This window comes from Marmota marmota, unplaced genomic scaffold, assembly GCF_001458135.2.
Source record: "Marmota marmota marmota unplaced genomic scaffold, marMar, whole genome shotgun sequence".
NCBI lineage: Eukaryota > Metazoa > Chordata > Mammalia > Rodentia > Sciuridae > Marmota > Marmota marmota.
Window position 1 is genome coordinate 30,907,556 of NW_026000174.1, and position 17,595 is coordinate 30,925,150.

A 17,595-nucleotide genomic window follows, 5' to 3' on the forward strand; every position below is an offset into this window, starting at 1 on the left:
GGTGGGTGGGTTTCCTGGTTGGAGTTGAAGGAACAGCAGAAAGAACAGGGAATCCTGTCCTGTCAGATACAAGTGCACACAGGGCCAAGGCTGGGATTGGTGAGAGATGTGGCTGGAGAGGAACCAGCTGCCAGAGTCTCATAAACTATGCTTAGAAAGGGTGACAATGACAATGTTTAAGGAGAAGAAGGACATGGTTAGATTTGTTTTGTACCACTCTGATGGCAAGAGTAGAAGACAGACAGGAGAGGAGAATGTGGAGTCAGGAGACCAGTCAGGAAATTACTATGATGATCCAAGAAAGAAATATCAAAGGTCACAGGGCTGCCTGGCATGGCAGGGCTCTGTGGAGCATTTATGTCAATGCAGTCTATGTAAATGGCACCCCTTAGGACAGGGCAACATGGAAGCTCAAACTCCAAAAAGTCACTTTGTGGTGAGGATGGAGAGGGGAGCGAGATTTGAGAGATATTCATTCTCATTCATTCGTTCATTCATTCAAATGGGTGCAGAATATCTACTGTGTGTCAGGCACTATTTTGGTGCTTGGGACACCATGGTGATAAGAACAGAAACTGTGTCCCTGTATCTGGCTCTTGGTGCTGCCGGGGTTAGTGATTCCTCTGACTGTCCATAGACCTCTCTCTCCTACTAGCCTGGGAGCTCCAAGTGCACAGAATCTGTGTCTCATTCATGTCTGAATTCTTAGACCCCAGGCAGGGGCTCAGAAAACATAGATGAAAGAAGAAACCTCAGGGTGTTCTGCATCTAAGAGGGGGGCCCCTGCTAAGCTTGACCTGCCCTCTGTCCCCCAACCCAGTCTCTGAGGGTGAAGGATCTGTTCTTGCTGGACACAGATAAGATTCTCTGCTGGGCTGGCTTGGAAGCCTGGAGGCTCGGGCAGGGTTGGAGGTGGCTGGAACCTGTCAGCAATCCAGTGAGGACCACATGGAGCACGGTCTGACTCCAGTGGCCATTCTGAGTGGCCGGCAAAGCCCTCCTCTCCACTCTGGGGTGCCCCCACCCTTCCTTCCAGGTAGAGCTGGGAAAGGGGAGGGAGAGATGAGGGAAGAGGTGGCAGCCCTGAGTAATGCATCCTGGCCATAAATGGTGCTTTGTTTAACCGGAACTACCTAGAGACTGTGTAACTATAGCAACCACAAGTCGATATTTTAAAAGTTAAAAATAAGTTATGACATCTTACATGTTGTTGGAGATGCTGACAGCGAAACCACTTTTTTAAAGCTTCACTACTCTACAAACTGAGTGGAGTAGGTTTTGGGGGCTCTACTTTCAACAAGTTACCCCCAGGTTAGCCCAGGTGCCTGGGGCCAGACACCTGGTCCCAATCCCTGTAGTAGATAGCCAGGGATTTGATGAAAGTTATCTGAAAATGGTGCCACGGGGAGGAAACTGGAATGCATCCCCAAAGGAGAACCCCCTTCTCAGACCTTCCAGGGGACTGCTCCGGGCAGATTTGCTTGGATGCATTGTGTTATGGGACCTCACGACTTGACAGGGGCAGCTCATTCCCCTGTGGGGTGGCTCTACCTGATGGAGAACTGACAATCTGATCAAATGGAACATGAGGTAGACGAAGAGTCCAATTCTGGGGTCACCAAACTCAGCTCTGTACTTCCCAGCTATGTGACTGTGGATGAGCCACTTAGCCTCTCTGAGCCTTAATGTCCTCTCCTTAAAACCTGCCCATTCTGAAGAGAGAAGAGGATGGGAAAACACTTTTCAGTTACTATATACTATCTAGGAGCCTCCCTTTGTCTCTGGGTTTCTACAGAGCCCAGCACAACACTTGGCCAGGCCAGGCAAGGGCCAGGCCAAGGGCTGTGTGAGAAAATGAACTGACCTTGGTCACCCCAGCCCTCCATCTGGTGCCCTCCAGGGATGAGTGTCCTGCCACCCTGGAGACCCAGTTCTGGGCTTAAGTCTTCCCAGGTGAGGGTGAGCCTGTCCCCATACCCCTAGGGCAGTGACTACTCACTGGGAAGGATGGTTTTGTAGCGGTTCTTCCGCACCAGCCCAGGGATGTCGTACTCTTTTGGATCCACAAAGTTCATGGGGATTTCCTGCAGGAGAAGGACATGGGGGTGTGAGCAGCTGTGGGCTGGCTCTTGAAGATGTTCTAACCAGGTGCTGCTTGCCCTCAAGTTTTGTCGGGCTACCTTAAGTGCACTCATTCATTCAACAAACATTTACTGTTAAATGAGTTAGTACTCGTAGGGCATTTAGGATAGTGACTGGCACACACCAAGAGCATGACACGTTATAACTAGTGTTTATTGAGGGCCACCCTGGCACATGGCAGACGCTCAGCAAGTGATGAATAAAATGAAGAACAAGACAGAAGTGACAAGGCCAATCGCTGCATTCTTCCATGTTCTTTGTGCAACAGCGAAACCAGGTGGCTTCACTGAATTATGTGCCCACCCTATGCGTCCCTACCTTGGTGGTGCTGCTTTCCTGCCACACCTGCCCCACCCTCATCTCCGCATTCGTCTATCTGAAAGGCCGAGGCCTCTGAGAAGCCTCCTGAGTCTGCAGCAGAAGGGGTCTTCTGCCGAGCCCCCAGGACTGTGTGTGCCCCTCCACCTGTCCTGTGTCCAGAGCTCCACGTCTGCCCTCTGCTCCTGGCATGCAAAGCCTCCCTGTATCTGGCCCCTCTTGACCTCCAGTTGTGCCCGTCTCTTTGTGGCTAGGACCATGCCATTCACAGTCCTGCCTCCAGGCTGAGCTTGTGGCATTCCACTCGCTGGGAGCACTGGTCTCACCCTCCATCTTTCCAAATCATTCCAATACCTTAAGGTTCACCCCAGCTCCCCCTCCCTAAGATGTCCTCTGGGACGTTTCTCCAGTGCCTCTTGCCCCTGCACTCCTTCTGATCTGTCCACACGGTTTACCACCTGAACACAGTGTCCCATTGTTTGTTGTTTCTGGACACATTATGTGGGCTGTTGTAAAATGCAGATCATGATGCCTTCCAGGGTTGTGAGAATCCAAAGGAAACAAAAACACACATGTGCAAAACTACCCATGGAGAGGGTGCTCAGGCCATGTTCCTTGCTCTCTGGCAAAAATCTACAATACTCAGGCTGGGGATATAGCTCAGTTGGTAGAGTGCTTGCCTTACATGCACAAGGCCCTGGCTTCAATCTCCAGCAACACCCCCCACCCCCCCCCAAAAAAACCCCAAAAACCTCCAAAAAACCAAAAAAACCAAAACAAAACCAAAAAAACAAAACCCAACAAACAACAACAACAACAAAAACCTACAATACTCTATTTAACAGAAAAGGACATGGTGGATGGAAGCTATTTCTTCAAGGGGAGAAGGCGGGTGGGAGCCTGGAGTGGGAGTTGAGGCTGGCTGTTAAGAAAGCCTTTCCAGAGGCATCAGGTGGGGAAAGATGTGAGGAAGAAATAGGGATGGGGACACAGGCACAGGGCAGCTGGCCCAACTGTAAGTGCACAGTCCCTGCAGGGTGGGATGGGGCTGGAGCACAGGCTGGGAAAGGAGGTGGGGATAGATCAAGCAGGCGGACCCATTTCTTCTGCAGGGTGTCAAGTTCTGGAGAACCTGGAGCAGTGGGTCTGAGGGTGCTGGTGGGTGAGTCATCTGATTGATGAAGTTGATTGAGGAAGTGGGCTTCTGAGCCTCAGCCCCTTTCTTCTTCCTCCTCTTGGAGGCCTCCTGCCAAGAAAGAATGATGGAGGCACCCCATGGGGCAAGGTCCACCATGGGCCAGCACTGCCTCAGTGGTGGGAAGTTTGTGTGATTCTGGGGCTTGGTATCAGGAAGCTTACTCTTGTTGTACCTTGTGCAGCCTCATTTCAAACCTACCCTTTCTGCCGTAAAGGTGTCACTGTGATCTGCCATGTTTTAGCTCTTTACTGGCTGTGCACTCAGGCAGGTGAACAGGGCTGTCATTGATTGGACCCCTCAAAGTCCAACAGCCAGAGGCTGTTGCAGAGGCTGCAGGAGGAGATTAGGACCTAAGCTAGAGCCTTAGGGGTGGCAAGGAGGGGAGGGGACTGGAGAGATGTCAAGACAATGTACAATGCTTAGGGAAGTCAGGCAGGAGGAGGGTGGGAAGACAGGAGGATAGGAAGTTCAGCTTTCTGTGGCTTTCAGAGCAGAGTCCTGGCAAAGACCTAGGAACACCATAGCATGCCAATTACCCAGCTGGCTACTTTGCACATAGTAATTAATCTCCATAATCCTATCATTTCATCCCATTTTCCAGATGAGGACACAGAGGCTCAGAAAAAAATCAGTTTGCCCAAGGTGGCAGGAGAGCTCAGAATGAGGTGGTGCTCATTACTCCAGATGCCAAGTCTGGGCACTACCCACAACCTGGCTGGCTGGATGAGTGATATGAGTGCAGAGTCCGCCTACAGAGGGTGGCAGGCACAAGGGGACTCACAAAGAATTCGGCCTGTAGCAGGAAAGGGTCCAGGGCCTTTTCATGGAGCTCCTCTGCTCGGAGGACGCGGGAGGCACTGAGCAGGTACTCGTGGGCTGACTCCTCACGTGGGGACACGAGATAGCCGAAGCCTTCCTCATTGCAGCCCGGGGTGCACATGTCCAAGGTCAGGGAGACATTGGAGCCCCTCCTGGAAGGACCGAGAAGGAGGAAATGAATCTTGGGAAGGGACAGGCTTTAGCTGGGATCCTTGGGCCTCAGAGGGGAGGGTGGGGGGTTATGGGGGACAGGGAGGGATATGGGAAAAGGAGTGGGAGTGTGGCAAGACCCTGTCACAGGAGCGTGAGACTCAGTCCTGAGGTGAAGTCCTGCACCCCTCTCTCTTGCCTCCTGCAGCAGAGCAACTGGGTGGGTGTTTGGGGCCTCAGATTCCATCCAAAGCAACCCAACACGGCCCTCCTCTGGGCTCACCTCTGTCCCAGCTGGAGGCAGTTTTACCCTATGGCCCCTAAGCAGCCCCAGAGTAGATACCTGCCTAGGTCAGAGGAGCAGGGCTCGAGCCTAAGATGGCTCCAAACCTCTGCAACACAGCTCTGGGCCCAGTCCTGACTGAGGCTGCCAGTGGGTCAAGAACACATCCTCCAGGAGAGGTCAGGACCCTCAGGAAAGGAGGGAGTCCCAGGGGCAGCTCAGTGGCAGCAAGGATAAGTTCATGTGTCCAGTAAACCACAAAACAGAAAGGACCCCCTCTACACAGAGATGGAAAGTGAGTCCTTATGAGGGGAGCGGGGACCAGAGACCCCGAGGCTCTCATTGTGGCAGAGATGAAACAAAAAGCTGGGTTTCCTGCCTCTTCATCCAGTGCTCTTTCTCTGACGTCATGAGGGTTACTCGGTGGTGAGACCTGGCTTACGCAGTTAGGGTCTGAGAAGAGGATTTCACACCTCCAAAGTGCTCTGCAGAATACTGAGACACTTTAGAAAAGGGTTCTGTGGCCAGGTGACTTTGGGAAATGCCACATACTGTCTCCTTGCTGATTTACAACGAACACAGGCACACTAAAGGCCCTGATGAGTCCTGCAGTAAGGAAAGCTACCGGAACTTCCTTGAGTAAAGGAGAGTATACACATGTGCACACTGGCAGATGCCTAGGTGTGCTTGTATAATAGCACTATTTTTTTTTTTTACACCTGAAGATCATGTATCTACACTGGCTGGGCTCTCTCCTGGGCTGTCAGAGTCGACATCTACCTTTTGGAATGGGAGCTGAAAGCATGAGGGCCCGTCAAGCCCACCCCTCCTCCACCCCTCCCACCTCTCCTGCAGACCCATGGACTTGACGGTCAGTGAGGCAGGGTCAGCCTCAGGCTTGATGTCCATCACGCAGTCAAACACAGGAGTCTCGGGCACCGGATCCAGGTCCAGGAAGTCATCTTCGACTTTCTCCTCCATCCACTCTGAGTAGGTAAAGGAGGGCTGGCGGCTCACAGATTGGCGCCTGTCCTCTGGGGGCACCGGGGTGGGCGGCTCCGGGGGAGCCTTTAGGAGGTGCCACACCTGGTTGAGAATATAGGGCTTAATGGACCTAGAACCATGCCAGCTGTGGTGTCCTGGGGTGACCACAGGATTGGGCCCTCTGTCCCTCCATGTATCTAGACCAGCCATGCTCTCCTGGGAGCTGTCTATGAGGAACTCTGACCTCCTAGTTAGGAGTTTCCTCCATCTACTCTCCCTCCCTGTCCTCCAGGGTTCTGGGAGCCTCCCTGCCTCAACCCCTTTCCCCAGCCCAGATGGCTGCAAGCCAATTTCTAGGAAGAAGGCATCTCTTGCCCCAGGCCAGGCATCCTGGCCAAGGGAGACAGATACATGTCCTTGTCCTACCCAGCACCCAGGATGTCTAGTCTGTAGATCAGATGGGAGCTGGTGAGAAGCAGGACCTCAGGGCCAGAGGAGGAAAGCACTGAGGTTGGGGCAGGGGGCACCTTACCAGGGTGGTGACGAGGACCAGGCCCACGGACAGGGAGACCAGCAGCAGACTGGGGACTCCCGAGGTCCCTGCGCCCAGCCAGGCCTGGGGAACATTAAACAAACAGGTCAGGGTGGTGGTGGGGGCAGAGTCCTTGTCTATTCCAAAGGTGACAAAACTGAGGCTCTAAAAAGCATCTCTGGGATCTGAGGTGGGGAGCAGGCAGAACTTCAGGGGCTTGGAAATATCTCCTGAACTCAGAGAAGCCCCACTCAGGAGCTGGGGAGGGTGGACTGGAGGCCCCTAACACATCTCCCCACCCCAAGGTTCCCCAGAGCTTACTCACCGTGGGTCCCAGCTGTTTCAGGATTGTGAGCGAGGAGAGGATGAGATCTGTGGCATTCTGCAACCAGATGTGGCCGTAGCCGCTGAACCAGAGCACCCCACAGGCAAGCTGGGGCAGGCGGGGGATCAGGCTGAGTTCAGAGCCCGGGCTCCTTGCCCCCACATTCTCAGCCTCACCCTCAATCTGGATCCCCAAGGAGGTTCCTGAACCTTTCAGGTCCAGATGTGGTAGCTGAGGGAAGGGCCCGAGTGCTGTGTACCCAGAGGAGAGATTTCAGGACTCTCCTTGGAGAAAAGCAGACTAAAAACAGTCAAAACAAAGGGAGACCCCACAGGTACATACATAAAAAGGGAAGCCTCCCAGAAAGGCCTCCACAGACAGGAAGGAAGTCCTCAGGATCAGGGGGTCAAGGGTCTGGGGGGCCCTGCAGTCCTGATCCTTGAGTGAGGGAAGACAGGTTGTGAGGGGCTTATCTCCTGAAGCTGCAGCAGAATTCCTGCCCTCCCCTCACATGATCTTCAGGACTTGAAGTTACCCAGGGCCCCTCTTCTTTGTCTCCCCAGGTAGCTATCTTGGGGAGGAAGTGGAAGGCTGTCCCTCAACCCACCCGCTCTCCAGGTCCTCATGAGGCCTGTGACATCCTTACCAGGAACTGTGAGGCAGCGAACAGGCACAGGCTGCTCCTGACAGTGAGGGAGTGGCTCCCGGTGCCTTGAGGTGGTGGTTTCTGAGCTGGCTCTGAGGGTGGTGGGGGCGGTGGCATCTCTCTCTGCACACTGGGGAGCCCTTTGGCCTCGTCCAGCGCCTCCATCACTACCGGCTGGGGGAGACCTGTGCAAGGTGGGACACACAGGCCAATTACACCAGGCCCTGCCCGTGCACAGGGTTCTGCTGACCCACGGTGGACAGTTCCTTCTGGAGTTGCTGTGGCTTCCTCCCAATCTGGGATCAGTCAGCGTGGCTCCTCTTCCAGCAGTCACCCTCGATTAGCAAAGCAATATTCACCTACCTTCGTCAGAAAGAGCTAAGTGTGGGTGGACAAATTATTTCTCTTTTATTTCTCCAGTAACAGAGTTAAAATGGCAGGAGGTTTTTCAGAGTTAATATCGTTGTGTTTACGCAGCTTCATTCTTTTCCATTTCTTAAGGAAACAAAAAACAACCACCTCAAACTCGATTAAAAAAGAAAGAAAGAAAGAAAGAAAGAAAAAAAAAAAAAACGACACAGCATAACCAGGCCGTGACCCTGAACAACCCACCTACGCCTGCTCTCTGGAGTTTTGTTTTTCGTGGTCTGTGTCCTGACAGGGGCTGAAAGCTGGACTGTTAATATCACAGCCACGTGCCTCCCCTACCTTGGGACCCCCACACTGAGAGGGGGTGGGCAATCTGGGGGATGTAGAAGAAAATCTTGGTGTAGTAAGATCGATAGCACATGTTGGGGTCGAGCTCAGGGTCTGTCCGTGGTTGGTGTGGCCTCAGGAGAGTCACTTCCTTTTCGAATCTCAGTTTCCCCACCTGAAAAGTGGGGGATGGGCTCAACCCCTGTTTTTCTAATTGTGCTTTTCGGAGCTCCAGGGTTTCTTGGGTGCAGCAGGGGCTGTTACCAAGTGCCTGGAGTTCCTATGCCTGTGTCTCAGCATGGAAGCTATTCCTGTTCCCATTCCGTATGCTGGGCTTCTGTTATGATGATTTCAACAGTTCTACCAACACATCCCACGACCACTGGCTACTCCAGTGCTATCCATCCTGGTGAGTCCACATGTTGGTCCCCACCCAAACTCATGTCTCAGTTTATCACCCAGAAGGGCAAGACCAACAAAACGGATGTGTACGGCTTGTTAGCTGGGATGGAGCTGCCCACACATCACTGTGCAGATGGGACAATGGACTTCTTTTCTGGTTGGGGTACAACAGAACCAGAGGAGACCAACACAGCTGTTTGTGCATATGCCTCCTCACTCATGCCACAAACACTTCCGGAGCCTCTCACAGCCCAGATCAACAGTGGAATACACAGCCCTGATCCTGGATACACCCGTGTGAACATAATAGGTTCCCCCTTTCCAGCTGGTTTCTCTTCTTTTTAAAAAGTTTGTTTTAACTAGTTATACATGACAGTCGAATGCACTTTGATACATCATATATAATGGAGCATAATATCTCATTCTTCTGGTTGTACATGATGTAGAATCACACTGGTCGTACAATTATGTATGTACATAGGGTAATAATGTCTGATTCATTCTACTATCCTTCCTACCCCATACCTCCTCCCGTCACTCCCCTCTACCTAATCTAAAGTAACTCTATTCTTCCCTAACCTTGCCCCCATTGTGAATTAGCATCCTTATATAAGAGAAAACATTCAGCTTTTGGTTTTTTGGGATTGGCTTACTTCACTTAGCATGATATTCTCCAACTTCATGCATTTACTGGCCAATGCCATAATTTCATTCTTCTTTAAGGCTGAGTAATAGTCTATCATTCATATATGTGTGTGTATATTATATATATTATATATGTAATATATATAATATATACTATATCTATATAATTTTTTATCCATTCATCTGTTGAAGGGCACCTAGGTTGGTTCCATACTTTGGCTATTGTGAATTGAGAGCTGCTATAAACATTGATGTGGCTACATCACTGTAGTATGCTGATTATAAGTCCTTTGGGTATAAACTGAGGAGTGAGATAGCTGGGTCAAACGGTGGTTCCATTCCAAGTTCTCTAAGGAATCTCCATACAAATTTTCATAATGATTGCTCCAATTTGCATTCCCACCAGCAAAGTATGAGTGTACCTTTTCCCCCACATCATCGCCAAAATTCATTGTTGTTTGTATTCTTGATAATTGCCATTCTGATTGATTGTATTTCTTCTTCTGTGAAGTATCTGTTCAGTTCCTTAGCCTATTTATTGACTGGATTATTTATTGTTTTTGGTGTTAAGTTTTTTTGAGTTCTTTATATATCTTGGAGATTAATGCTCTATCTGAGGTGTGTGTGGTAAAGATTTTCTCCTTTTCTTTATGCTCTCCCTTTCATATTATTGTTTCTTTTGTGGAGAAGTTTTTTAGTTTAAAATCTGTCCAATTTATTGATCCTTGATTTTACTTCTTGCACTTTAGGAATCTCATTAAGGAAGTCAGATTCTACACTCACATGGTGATGATCTGGGCCTACTTTTTCTTCTGTTAGGCCCAGGATCTCTGGTCTAGTGCCTAAGTCTTTGGTCCACTTTGAGTTGAGTTTCATGCAGGGTGAGAGATAGGGGTTTAATTTCATTTTGTTACATGTATTTCCAATTTTCCCAGTACCATTTATTAAATAGTCTATCTTTTTCTCCAGTGAATGTTTTTGGAATCTTTTTCTAGTATGAGATAACTGTATTTATGCAGGTTTGTCTCTGTGTCTTCTATTTTGTACCATTGGTCTATGTGTCTGTATTAGTGCCAATATCATGCTGATTTTGATACTATGGCTTTTTAGTACAGTTTAAGGTCTGGTATTGTGATACCTCCTTCTTTATTCTTATTGCTAAAGATTGCTTTGGCTATTCTGGGTTTTTAATTTTTCCAAATGAATTTTATGATTGCTTTTTCTAGTTCTATGAAGAATGTTATTGGGATTTTAATTAGAATTTCATTAAATCTGTATAATGCTTTTGGTAGTATGGCCATTTTGACAATATTAATTCTGCCTATCCAGGAGCATGGGAGATCTTTCCATCTTCTAAGGTCTACTTCAATTTCTTTCTTTAGTGTTTTGTAATTTTCATTGTAGAGGTCTTTTATCTCTTTTGTTAGATTGAGTCCCAGGTATTTTATTTTTTGAAGCTATTGCAAATGGGGTAGTTTTTCTAATTTCTCTTTCAGTAGATTCATCACTGATGTATAGAAACACGTTTATGGGTATTGATTTTATAACCTGCTTCTTTGCTGAACTCATTTAGGAGTTTTGAAAGTTTTCCTGGTGGAATATTTTGGCTCTTTGAAATATAGAATCATGTCATCAGAAAATAGTGATAGTTTAAGTTCTTCTTTTCCTGTTTGTATCCCTTAAATTTCTTTCTCCTGTCTAATTCCCCTGGCTAGAGTTTCAAGGACAATGTTGAGTAGTAGCAGTAAAAGAGGGCATCCTTGTCTTGTTCCAGTTTTTAGAAAGAATTCTTTCAATTTTTCTCCTTTTAGAATGATGTTGGTCTTGGGTTTGGCATATATAGTTTTTATGAAGTTGAGGTATGTCCCTACTATCCCTAGTTTTTTCAGTGTTTTGTACATGAGGAGGTGCTATATTTTGTCAAATGTTTTTTTTTTTTTCTGAATCTACTGAGAAGATCATATATTCTTGTTTTTACGTCTATTGATGTGATTTATTAATTTATTGATTTCCATATGTTGAACCAACCTTTTATCCCTGGGATGAACCATACTTGATTGTGGTGCACTATCTTTTAAATATGGTTTTGTATGAAGTTTGCCAGAATTTTATCGAGAATTTTTGCATTTATGTTCATCAGGGATATTTTTCTTAAGTTTTCTTTCTTTGATGTGTCTTTGTCTGGTTTTGGTATCAGGGTGAGATTAGCCTCATAGAATGAGTTTGGAAGGACTCCCTCCTTTTCTATTTCATGGAATACTTTGAGGAGTATTGGTGTTAATCATTCTTTGAAGGTCTTATAGAACTTGGCTGATAATCCATCTGGTCCTGGGCTTTTCTTTATTGGTAGGCTTTTGATGGTGTTTTCTATTTCATTACTTGTAATTGATCTGTTTAAATCGTGTGTATCTTCCTGATTCAGTTTGGGTAGGTCATCTCTGAAATCTGTCGATGTCTTCAAGGTTTTCTATTTTATTGGAGTATAAATTTTCAAAATAGTTTCTAATTATCTTCTGTATTTCAGTCATGTCCATTGTGATATTTCCTTTTTCAACACATTTTTAAGTAATTTGAGTTTTCTCTCTTTTTCTCTTTGTTAGCATGGCTAGGGGTTTATTTTTCCAAATAACCAATTTTGTATTATCAATTTTTTTTCATTTGTTTCTTTTGTTTCAATTTCATTGATTTTAACTATTTCCTGTCTTCTACTGTTTTTTGGTGTTGATTTATATTTCTTTTTCTAGGGCTTTGAGTTGTAATGTTAGGTCATTTATTTGTTGACTTTTTATTCTTTTAATGAATGAGCTCAATGCAATGAACTTTCCTCTTAGCCCTGCCTTCAAGGTGTCCCAAAGATTTTGATATGTTGTACACTATTCTCATTTACCTCTAAGTATTTTTAAATTTCATCTCTGATTTCTTCATTTTCCATTCATCATTCAATAGTGTATTATTTAGTCTCCAGGTGTTAGAGAGTAGCTTTTATTTTTTATTCTATCATTGATTTCTAATTTTATTTCATTATGATCTGTAAGGATGCAGTGTATTATCTCTATTTTTTTTTTTGTATTTGCAAAGAGTTGCTTTAGGGCATAAGATATGGTCTATTTTAGAGAAGGATCCATGTGCTGCTGAGAACAAAATATATTTGCTCATTGATGGATGAAATATTCTATATATGTTAAGTATAAATTATTGATTATATTATTTAGATCTAGAGTTTCTTTATTTAGCTTTTGTTTGGAAGATCTATCCAGTGAAAGAGGTGTGTTAAAGTCACCCAGTATTATTGTGCTGTGATCTATTTAATTCTTGAAGTTGGGAAGGGTTTGTTTGATGTACGTAGATGCTTCATTGTTTGGGGCATAAATATTTATGATTGTTATGTCTTATTGATGTATAATTCCCTAAAGAAGTATGAAATGTCCTTCTTTGTCCCTTCTGATTAACTTGGGCTTGAAGTCTACTTTATCTGATATGAGGATAGAAACCCCTGCTTGTTTACATGATCCACACAATCTATATGTTTTTTCCCATTCTTTCACCCTCAGTCTATGGATGTCTTTGTTTATGAGGTGAGTCTCTTGGAGACAGCATATTGTTGGGTCTTATTTTTTGATCAAACTTGCCAATCTGTGTCTTTTGATTGATCAGTTTACGCCATTAATATTCAAGGTTATTACTGAGATATTATTTGTGCCCCAGTTGTTTTATTTTTGTTTTTTTAATTTGACTTAATTTATCCTTTGATTTGACTATTTTGACTATTCCTTTGGCATTGTTCCTCTCTTTGTTGGTTTTCACTTTTTTTTCCCTCACTTCTTCCTCATGCTTTCTGGTTGTGAGTTCTTTTAACTTCTGTTTATCATGGAAGGCTTTTATTTCATCTTCAAATCCGAAACAATTTTGCTGGACATAAAATTCTTGGTTGGCATCAGTTTTCTTTCAGAGCTTGAAATATATTATTCCAGGACCTTCTAGCTTTGAGGTTCTAGGTTGAGAAATCAGTTGAGATCCGAATTGGTTTCCCTCTATATGTAATTCATTTTTTTTCTTATGGCCTTTAAGATTTTATCTTTATTCTCTGTTAGTCATTCTCATTATAATGTGTCTTGGTGTGGGTCTGCTGTAATTTTGTACATTTGGGGTTCTACAGGCCTCTTGTATTTGATTTCCCATTTTATTCTTTAGATTTGGGAAATTTTCTGATATTACCATTAAAGATATCATGCATTTATTTGTTTTTTATCTCTGCTCCTTCATCACCTCGATAACTCTTAAAATTTGGTCTTTTCATGTTATCCCATAATTCTTGAATGTTCTGTTCATGTTTTTTTACCATCTTCTCTGCATGGTCAACTCTGTTTTCAAGATTATATATTTTTTCTTCATTGCCTGAAGTTCTGTCTTCCAAGTGGTCTAGTCTGTTGGTAATGCTTTCTATTGAATTTATAATTTGGTTTATTGATTCCTTCATTTCAAGGATTTCTGCTTGTTTTTATTTTTTTTTGTCACAATCTTTAACTCTTTATTGAACTGATCTTTCACTTCCTGGGTTTTTTCTTTGATTTCACTCCTTATATTATCCTTTACTTTGCAGATTAGTTTAACCATGTACATTCTAAACTCCTTCTCTGACATTTCTTCTACTGTGTTGTCAGTGGATTCTGTCTTTGGAGCATCTTGGTTTGTTTGGGGCGCTTTATTCCCCTGTTTTTTTTTTTCTTCATTTTATTCATGTGTTTTCCCATCTAGCAGTATGGATCTAAGGCAGCACAAATTCTACCCTGAAGACCTATAGTGTCCCTGAAGTTTCTAGCACCTTGCCTTCAAGGGGGGAGACCAACATTAATAGCATCCAATGTAAACCACACACAGCCCCAAACCCACGAGATCCTATCAAGACTTCCACAGTTTTCTCTCAACAAACAGAAATGACAAGTTCAATTACTGTGCACACTATATACAGCAAATTTGCTAAAAGGTTTCACAATCCCAAATGTTGGAGAAAGAGAGAACAGAAGTGGTGCAGGGCTTGATGTTCACGAGGAAGGAGGACAGAAGCCAGAAGCAAAAACTTATAGTAAGAGTGGAAGAGGAATTGACAGAGATTGACTGTTATTGAAGAAAAGATAGAGAATCCTTGAAAGCAGACAAGTGAGAGGAAAAATATATACAATAAAAAATTAAAAATATAAGCCTACACAACAAAACTGCAAAATACCATCCATACACCAGTCAACAAAATCATGCATGAAAACTACCTGGTCCCCAAAATAGTAGAAATGCTAGAGAAGAGATTTAAAAAATATTTAAAAACAAAACAAGCCAAAACAACAACAACAACAACAACAACCATCACCAAACCCTAAAACCAAAACCAAAAACCTCAATGGAAAACTGAACAATTGTTTGCTTCAGAGTTCAAAGTTCTCTCAGTCCTGACTGATTCTTCATGGGATCACCAGGCCCAGATGAGCCCATACAGACCCTGTCGCTATCCCACAGATCTGGATTTCAGATGTTCCAGTCTTGGCTACATTGCATTCCCCAAATCTCAATGCTGTTCCAATTTGCAGAGAGATCACCAAGGGATGTGCTCACATAGAAGAGCCACCCTGAAAAGAAGCTGCAAGATGGCAGTCACCAGCACTCCCAACAGGAAGACTCTAGGTGCAGCCAACCCTGCAGGCACTCTGACCCAGGACCTCCAGGTCCCAAAACTATGTCCCCAAACAGAGGCGGCTGTTCCCCAGATGGCAGTGGTGGCAAAGCGGCTGGCACTCTGACCCCCTGACCTCCAGGCGCTGGCTGGAGTCCCAAGATGGAGGTGGCCGCGTGAAACCAAACCTGCGGGAACACGGCTGTGGACCTCTGGGCAGCGGAGCGGGTCAGTGGCGGCGATCTTCGGCAGCAGCACTGGTTGGTGGTAATGGCGCCCGGAAAAAAGACCTCCCTGTGACAGTAGGAGAGGTGTAGGAAGCAGTGTAGGCAGAGAGAAGACCTCTGGGCTATGATGGTGACCTCACACAGAGAAAAGACCAAGTCTGGGACAGCAGTGTGGGGAGCAGAGGCGTTGGGGTGGCGACGTAGGCTGCAGCTGCGTGCCGTGCTGGGAGAAAAGACCTTCCTGCCATGGCGGCAGAGACAGTACGTCCTTGAGTGCGGCAGCGGTCTGTTGGCAGCGCTCCTGCCTGGTTCCTCTTCTGCTGTGCATCAGCTGTGGCCTTGTAGTTCCTCAGGTGAGTCTGTCCCTAGTGCTTTGTACATGCTATTCCTTTACCTGGAATATCCCTCCAACACTCTGCTTCCCTCCCTTGCCTACCCTACACCAAGGTAACTCCTATTCATCTGATGGATCTCAATCAAATGCCACCTGGAGTAGGTCCTGCCCTATCATGTACTAGCACCCCATGCCACTCCTTCAGAAGCACAATAGCCCTGAAGGTGTGGAGCTCTGTTCTGAGTGCTTTACATGCATTGAGGTATTTACTCTATGAGGCAGGCAGTGCCATCACCCCCATTCTACTGGACAGGAAGAGGAGGGGGACACAGCAGCTAAGAAGTTCCATGCTTCTTAGATTGGGATGCATGTACCCCTGAGGGCAAAGCCACAGGATAAATGTCACTCATCTTCCTGAAGCATAAATTTGATTTGAAGCTTTGGGTGAGGGGAAAATACATTTTAATATCAAAACAAGTGCAGATACACCATAGTATAGGATATAGAATACCCAAGGTCACCTAGGTGGTAAGTAGCAGAGGTGGATTCAGTTTGAGGCAGTCAGATGGGCTCTGGGGTACATTATACTTGCCATGGTTTGTAAAATGATTTGTGGAATATCATATCCTCTACTTTCCTGGAAGTCCTGTGAGGGCGGGGGTGGTATTGGTTTTGCTCATCATGATTATCTACGGCATCTAGCACAAATCTTGGCATGAAAGTCTCCAGTAAATATTTATTAAACAAGGGTATGGTGATGGACAAGTGAGATCCTTAAAAAAAAAAGTATGTTTTTAGTTGTAGGGGAATAGAATACCTTTTTTAAAAATTTTTTTAATATTTATTTTTCAGTTTTTGGTGGTCACCACATCTTTATTTTATTTTATGTGATGCCGAGGATCGAACCCAGCGCCCCGCACATGCCAGGTGAGCGCGTTACCGCTTGAGCCACATCCCCAGCCCAATACCTTTATTTTATTTATTTCTATATGGTGCTGAGGATTGAACCCAGGGCCCCATACATACTAGGCAAGCTCTCTACTTCTGAGCCATGATCCTAGCCACAGAGTGATATTCTTTTACTCAGTTTTCTTACCCTATAAAGGGGGATAATAATACATATTTTGAAAAGCTGTTATGAAGAGTTTAGAGACACAGATAAAACACCCACCATGGTTCCTAACATTTATGGTTTGCAGGTACCCAATCAATGGCAGATGATTAAAGATAACACAGAATGTTTGCCTTCAAAAGACTCCTAGTCTACTGGGTTAAACAAACCAGTAAATACATGTTTACCATACAATGCATTAAGTGATACATCTTAAGGGCTGGAGTCTAAGAGATGGGGCGGGCATCTACCCATGGAGGCTATACGGTTACTGACAACCTGTGCAGTCAGCTCACAGCAAGATGAGAGGGGGAAAAGCTGCTGCTAGAAGACAGATCATGTGGGAAGCCAAAAGTTTCCACCACTGATGATCAGGGGGTGGATTTCTCAAGGGCAAGGTCCTCACCCACACATTTGTCAGGGTCTTGGCCCCAGGTCACCTGGCTTCTATGCTGCAGCTCTGCAATGCACATGCTGTGGACCCTGGGCAATCCCTTCTTTTCCCTGGGTCTCAGTTTCCTTATCTGTAAAGAGAGGGGTGTGAAGTACAATGTGGTTCTTCTTATATGTTTCTACCATCTCAGAGGAGAGGAAATGTGGGCCTTTGAGGAATAACAACAAGCACACAGAATTTTTGACTTTGCTGCTTTGTTTTAAAATCCACGGGTGCTTTATATCCTATTCTATGGTGTATCTGCACTCATTTTGATATTAAAATTTTTTTCCCTTTACCCAAATCTTCAGATCAAATTTATGCTTCAGGAAGATGAGTGACATTTACCTTGTGGCTTTGCCCTCAGGGGTACATGCACCCCAGTCTGAGAAGCATGGAACTTGCCTGCAATAAAATATCATGCAGCCATTATAAATGACTGTGTTGATGAATATTTAATAACACAGAAATTTTGAAAGTATGAAGTTAGAAAGGCAAGGTTATAAAACCGTATGATCTCACTGGATTTGAAAATTAAGAAAGTATAAATGTGTCTATTCAAAAATGGAGGATACCTGATGTAAGATGAGAGATCTGGGGCTAGGGATGTGGCTCAATGATGGAGTGTTTGCCTAGCATTCTCAAAGTCCTAGGTTCAATTCCCAGGACTGGGGAAAAGGGGGAAAAA

General features: G+C 45.4%; 1 protein-coding gene and 1 long non-coding RNA gene across 9 annotated transcripts in view; one reads left to right on the forward strand and one right to left on the reverse strand.

Annotated features, from left to right (window-relative positions):
* Positions 1–17,595, forward strand: part of LOC107135697 — a 46,525-nt gene that overhangs the window by 14,901 nt on the left and 14,029 nt on the right. For 3 of the 5 annotated variants that reach the window (XR_007342373.1, XR_007342370.1, XR_007342372.1), the window contains 5 exons: positions 5,766–5,900; positions 7,315–7,781; positions 7,899–8,502; positions 13,896–15,382; positions 16,216–16,290. This is a non-coding gene — a long non-coding RNA (uncharacterized LOC107135697). The remainder of the gene's footprint in view (positions 1–5,765; positions 5,901–7,314; positions 7,782–7,898; positions 8,503–13,895; positions 15,383–16,215; positions 16,291–17,595) is intronic. The other 2 variants (XR_007342369.1, XR_007342371.1) reach the window with 2 other exon arrangements.
* Positions 1–17,595, reverse strand: part of Ptpn5 (protein tyrosine phosphatase non-receptor type 5) — a 47,248-nt gene that overhangs the window by 9,255 nt on the left and 20,398 nt on the right. For 2 of the 4 annotated variants that reach the window (XM_048788465.1, XM_048788463.1), the window contains exons 3-9: positions 7,398–7,582; positions 6,752–6,859; positions 6,427–6,510; positions 5,755–5,996; positions 4,440–4,629; positions 3,593–3,706; positions 2,000–2,084 (exon numbers count right to left, since the gene is read on the reverse strand). In XM_048788465.1, the coding sequence (XP_048644422.1) occupies positions 2,000–2,084; positions 3,593–3,706; positions 4,440–4,629; positions 5,755–5,996; positions 6,427–6,510; positions 6,752–6,859; positions 7,398–7,582 (1,008 nt within the window). The remainder of the gene's footprint in view (positions 1–1,999; positions 2,085–3,592; positions 3,707–4,439; positions 4,630–5,754; positions 5,997–6,426; positions 6,511–6,751; positions 6,860–7,397; positions 7,583–17,595) is intronic. The other 2 variants (XM_048788464.1, XM_048788466.1) reach the window with 2 other exon arrangements.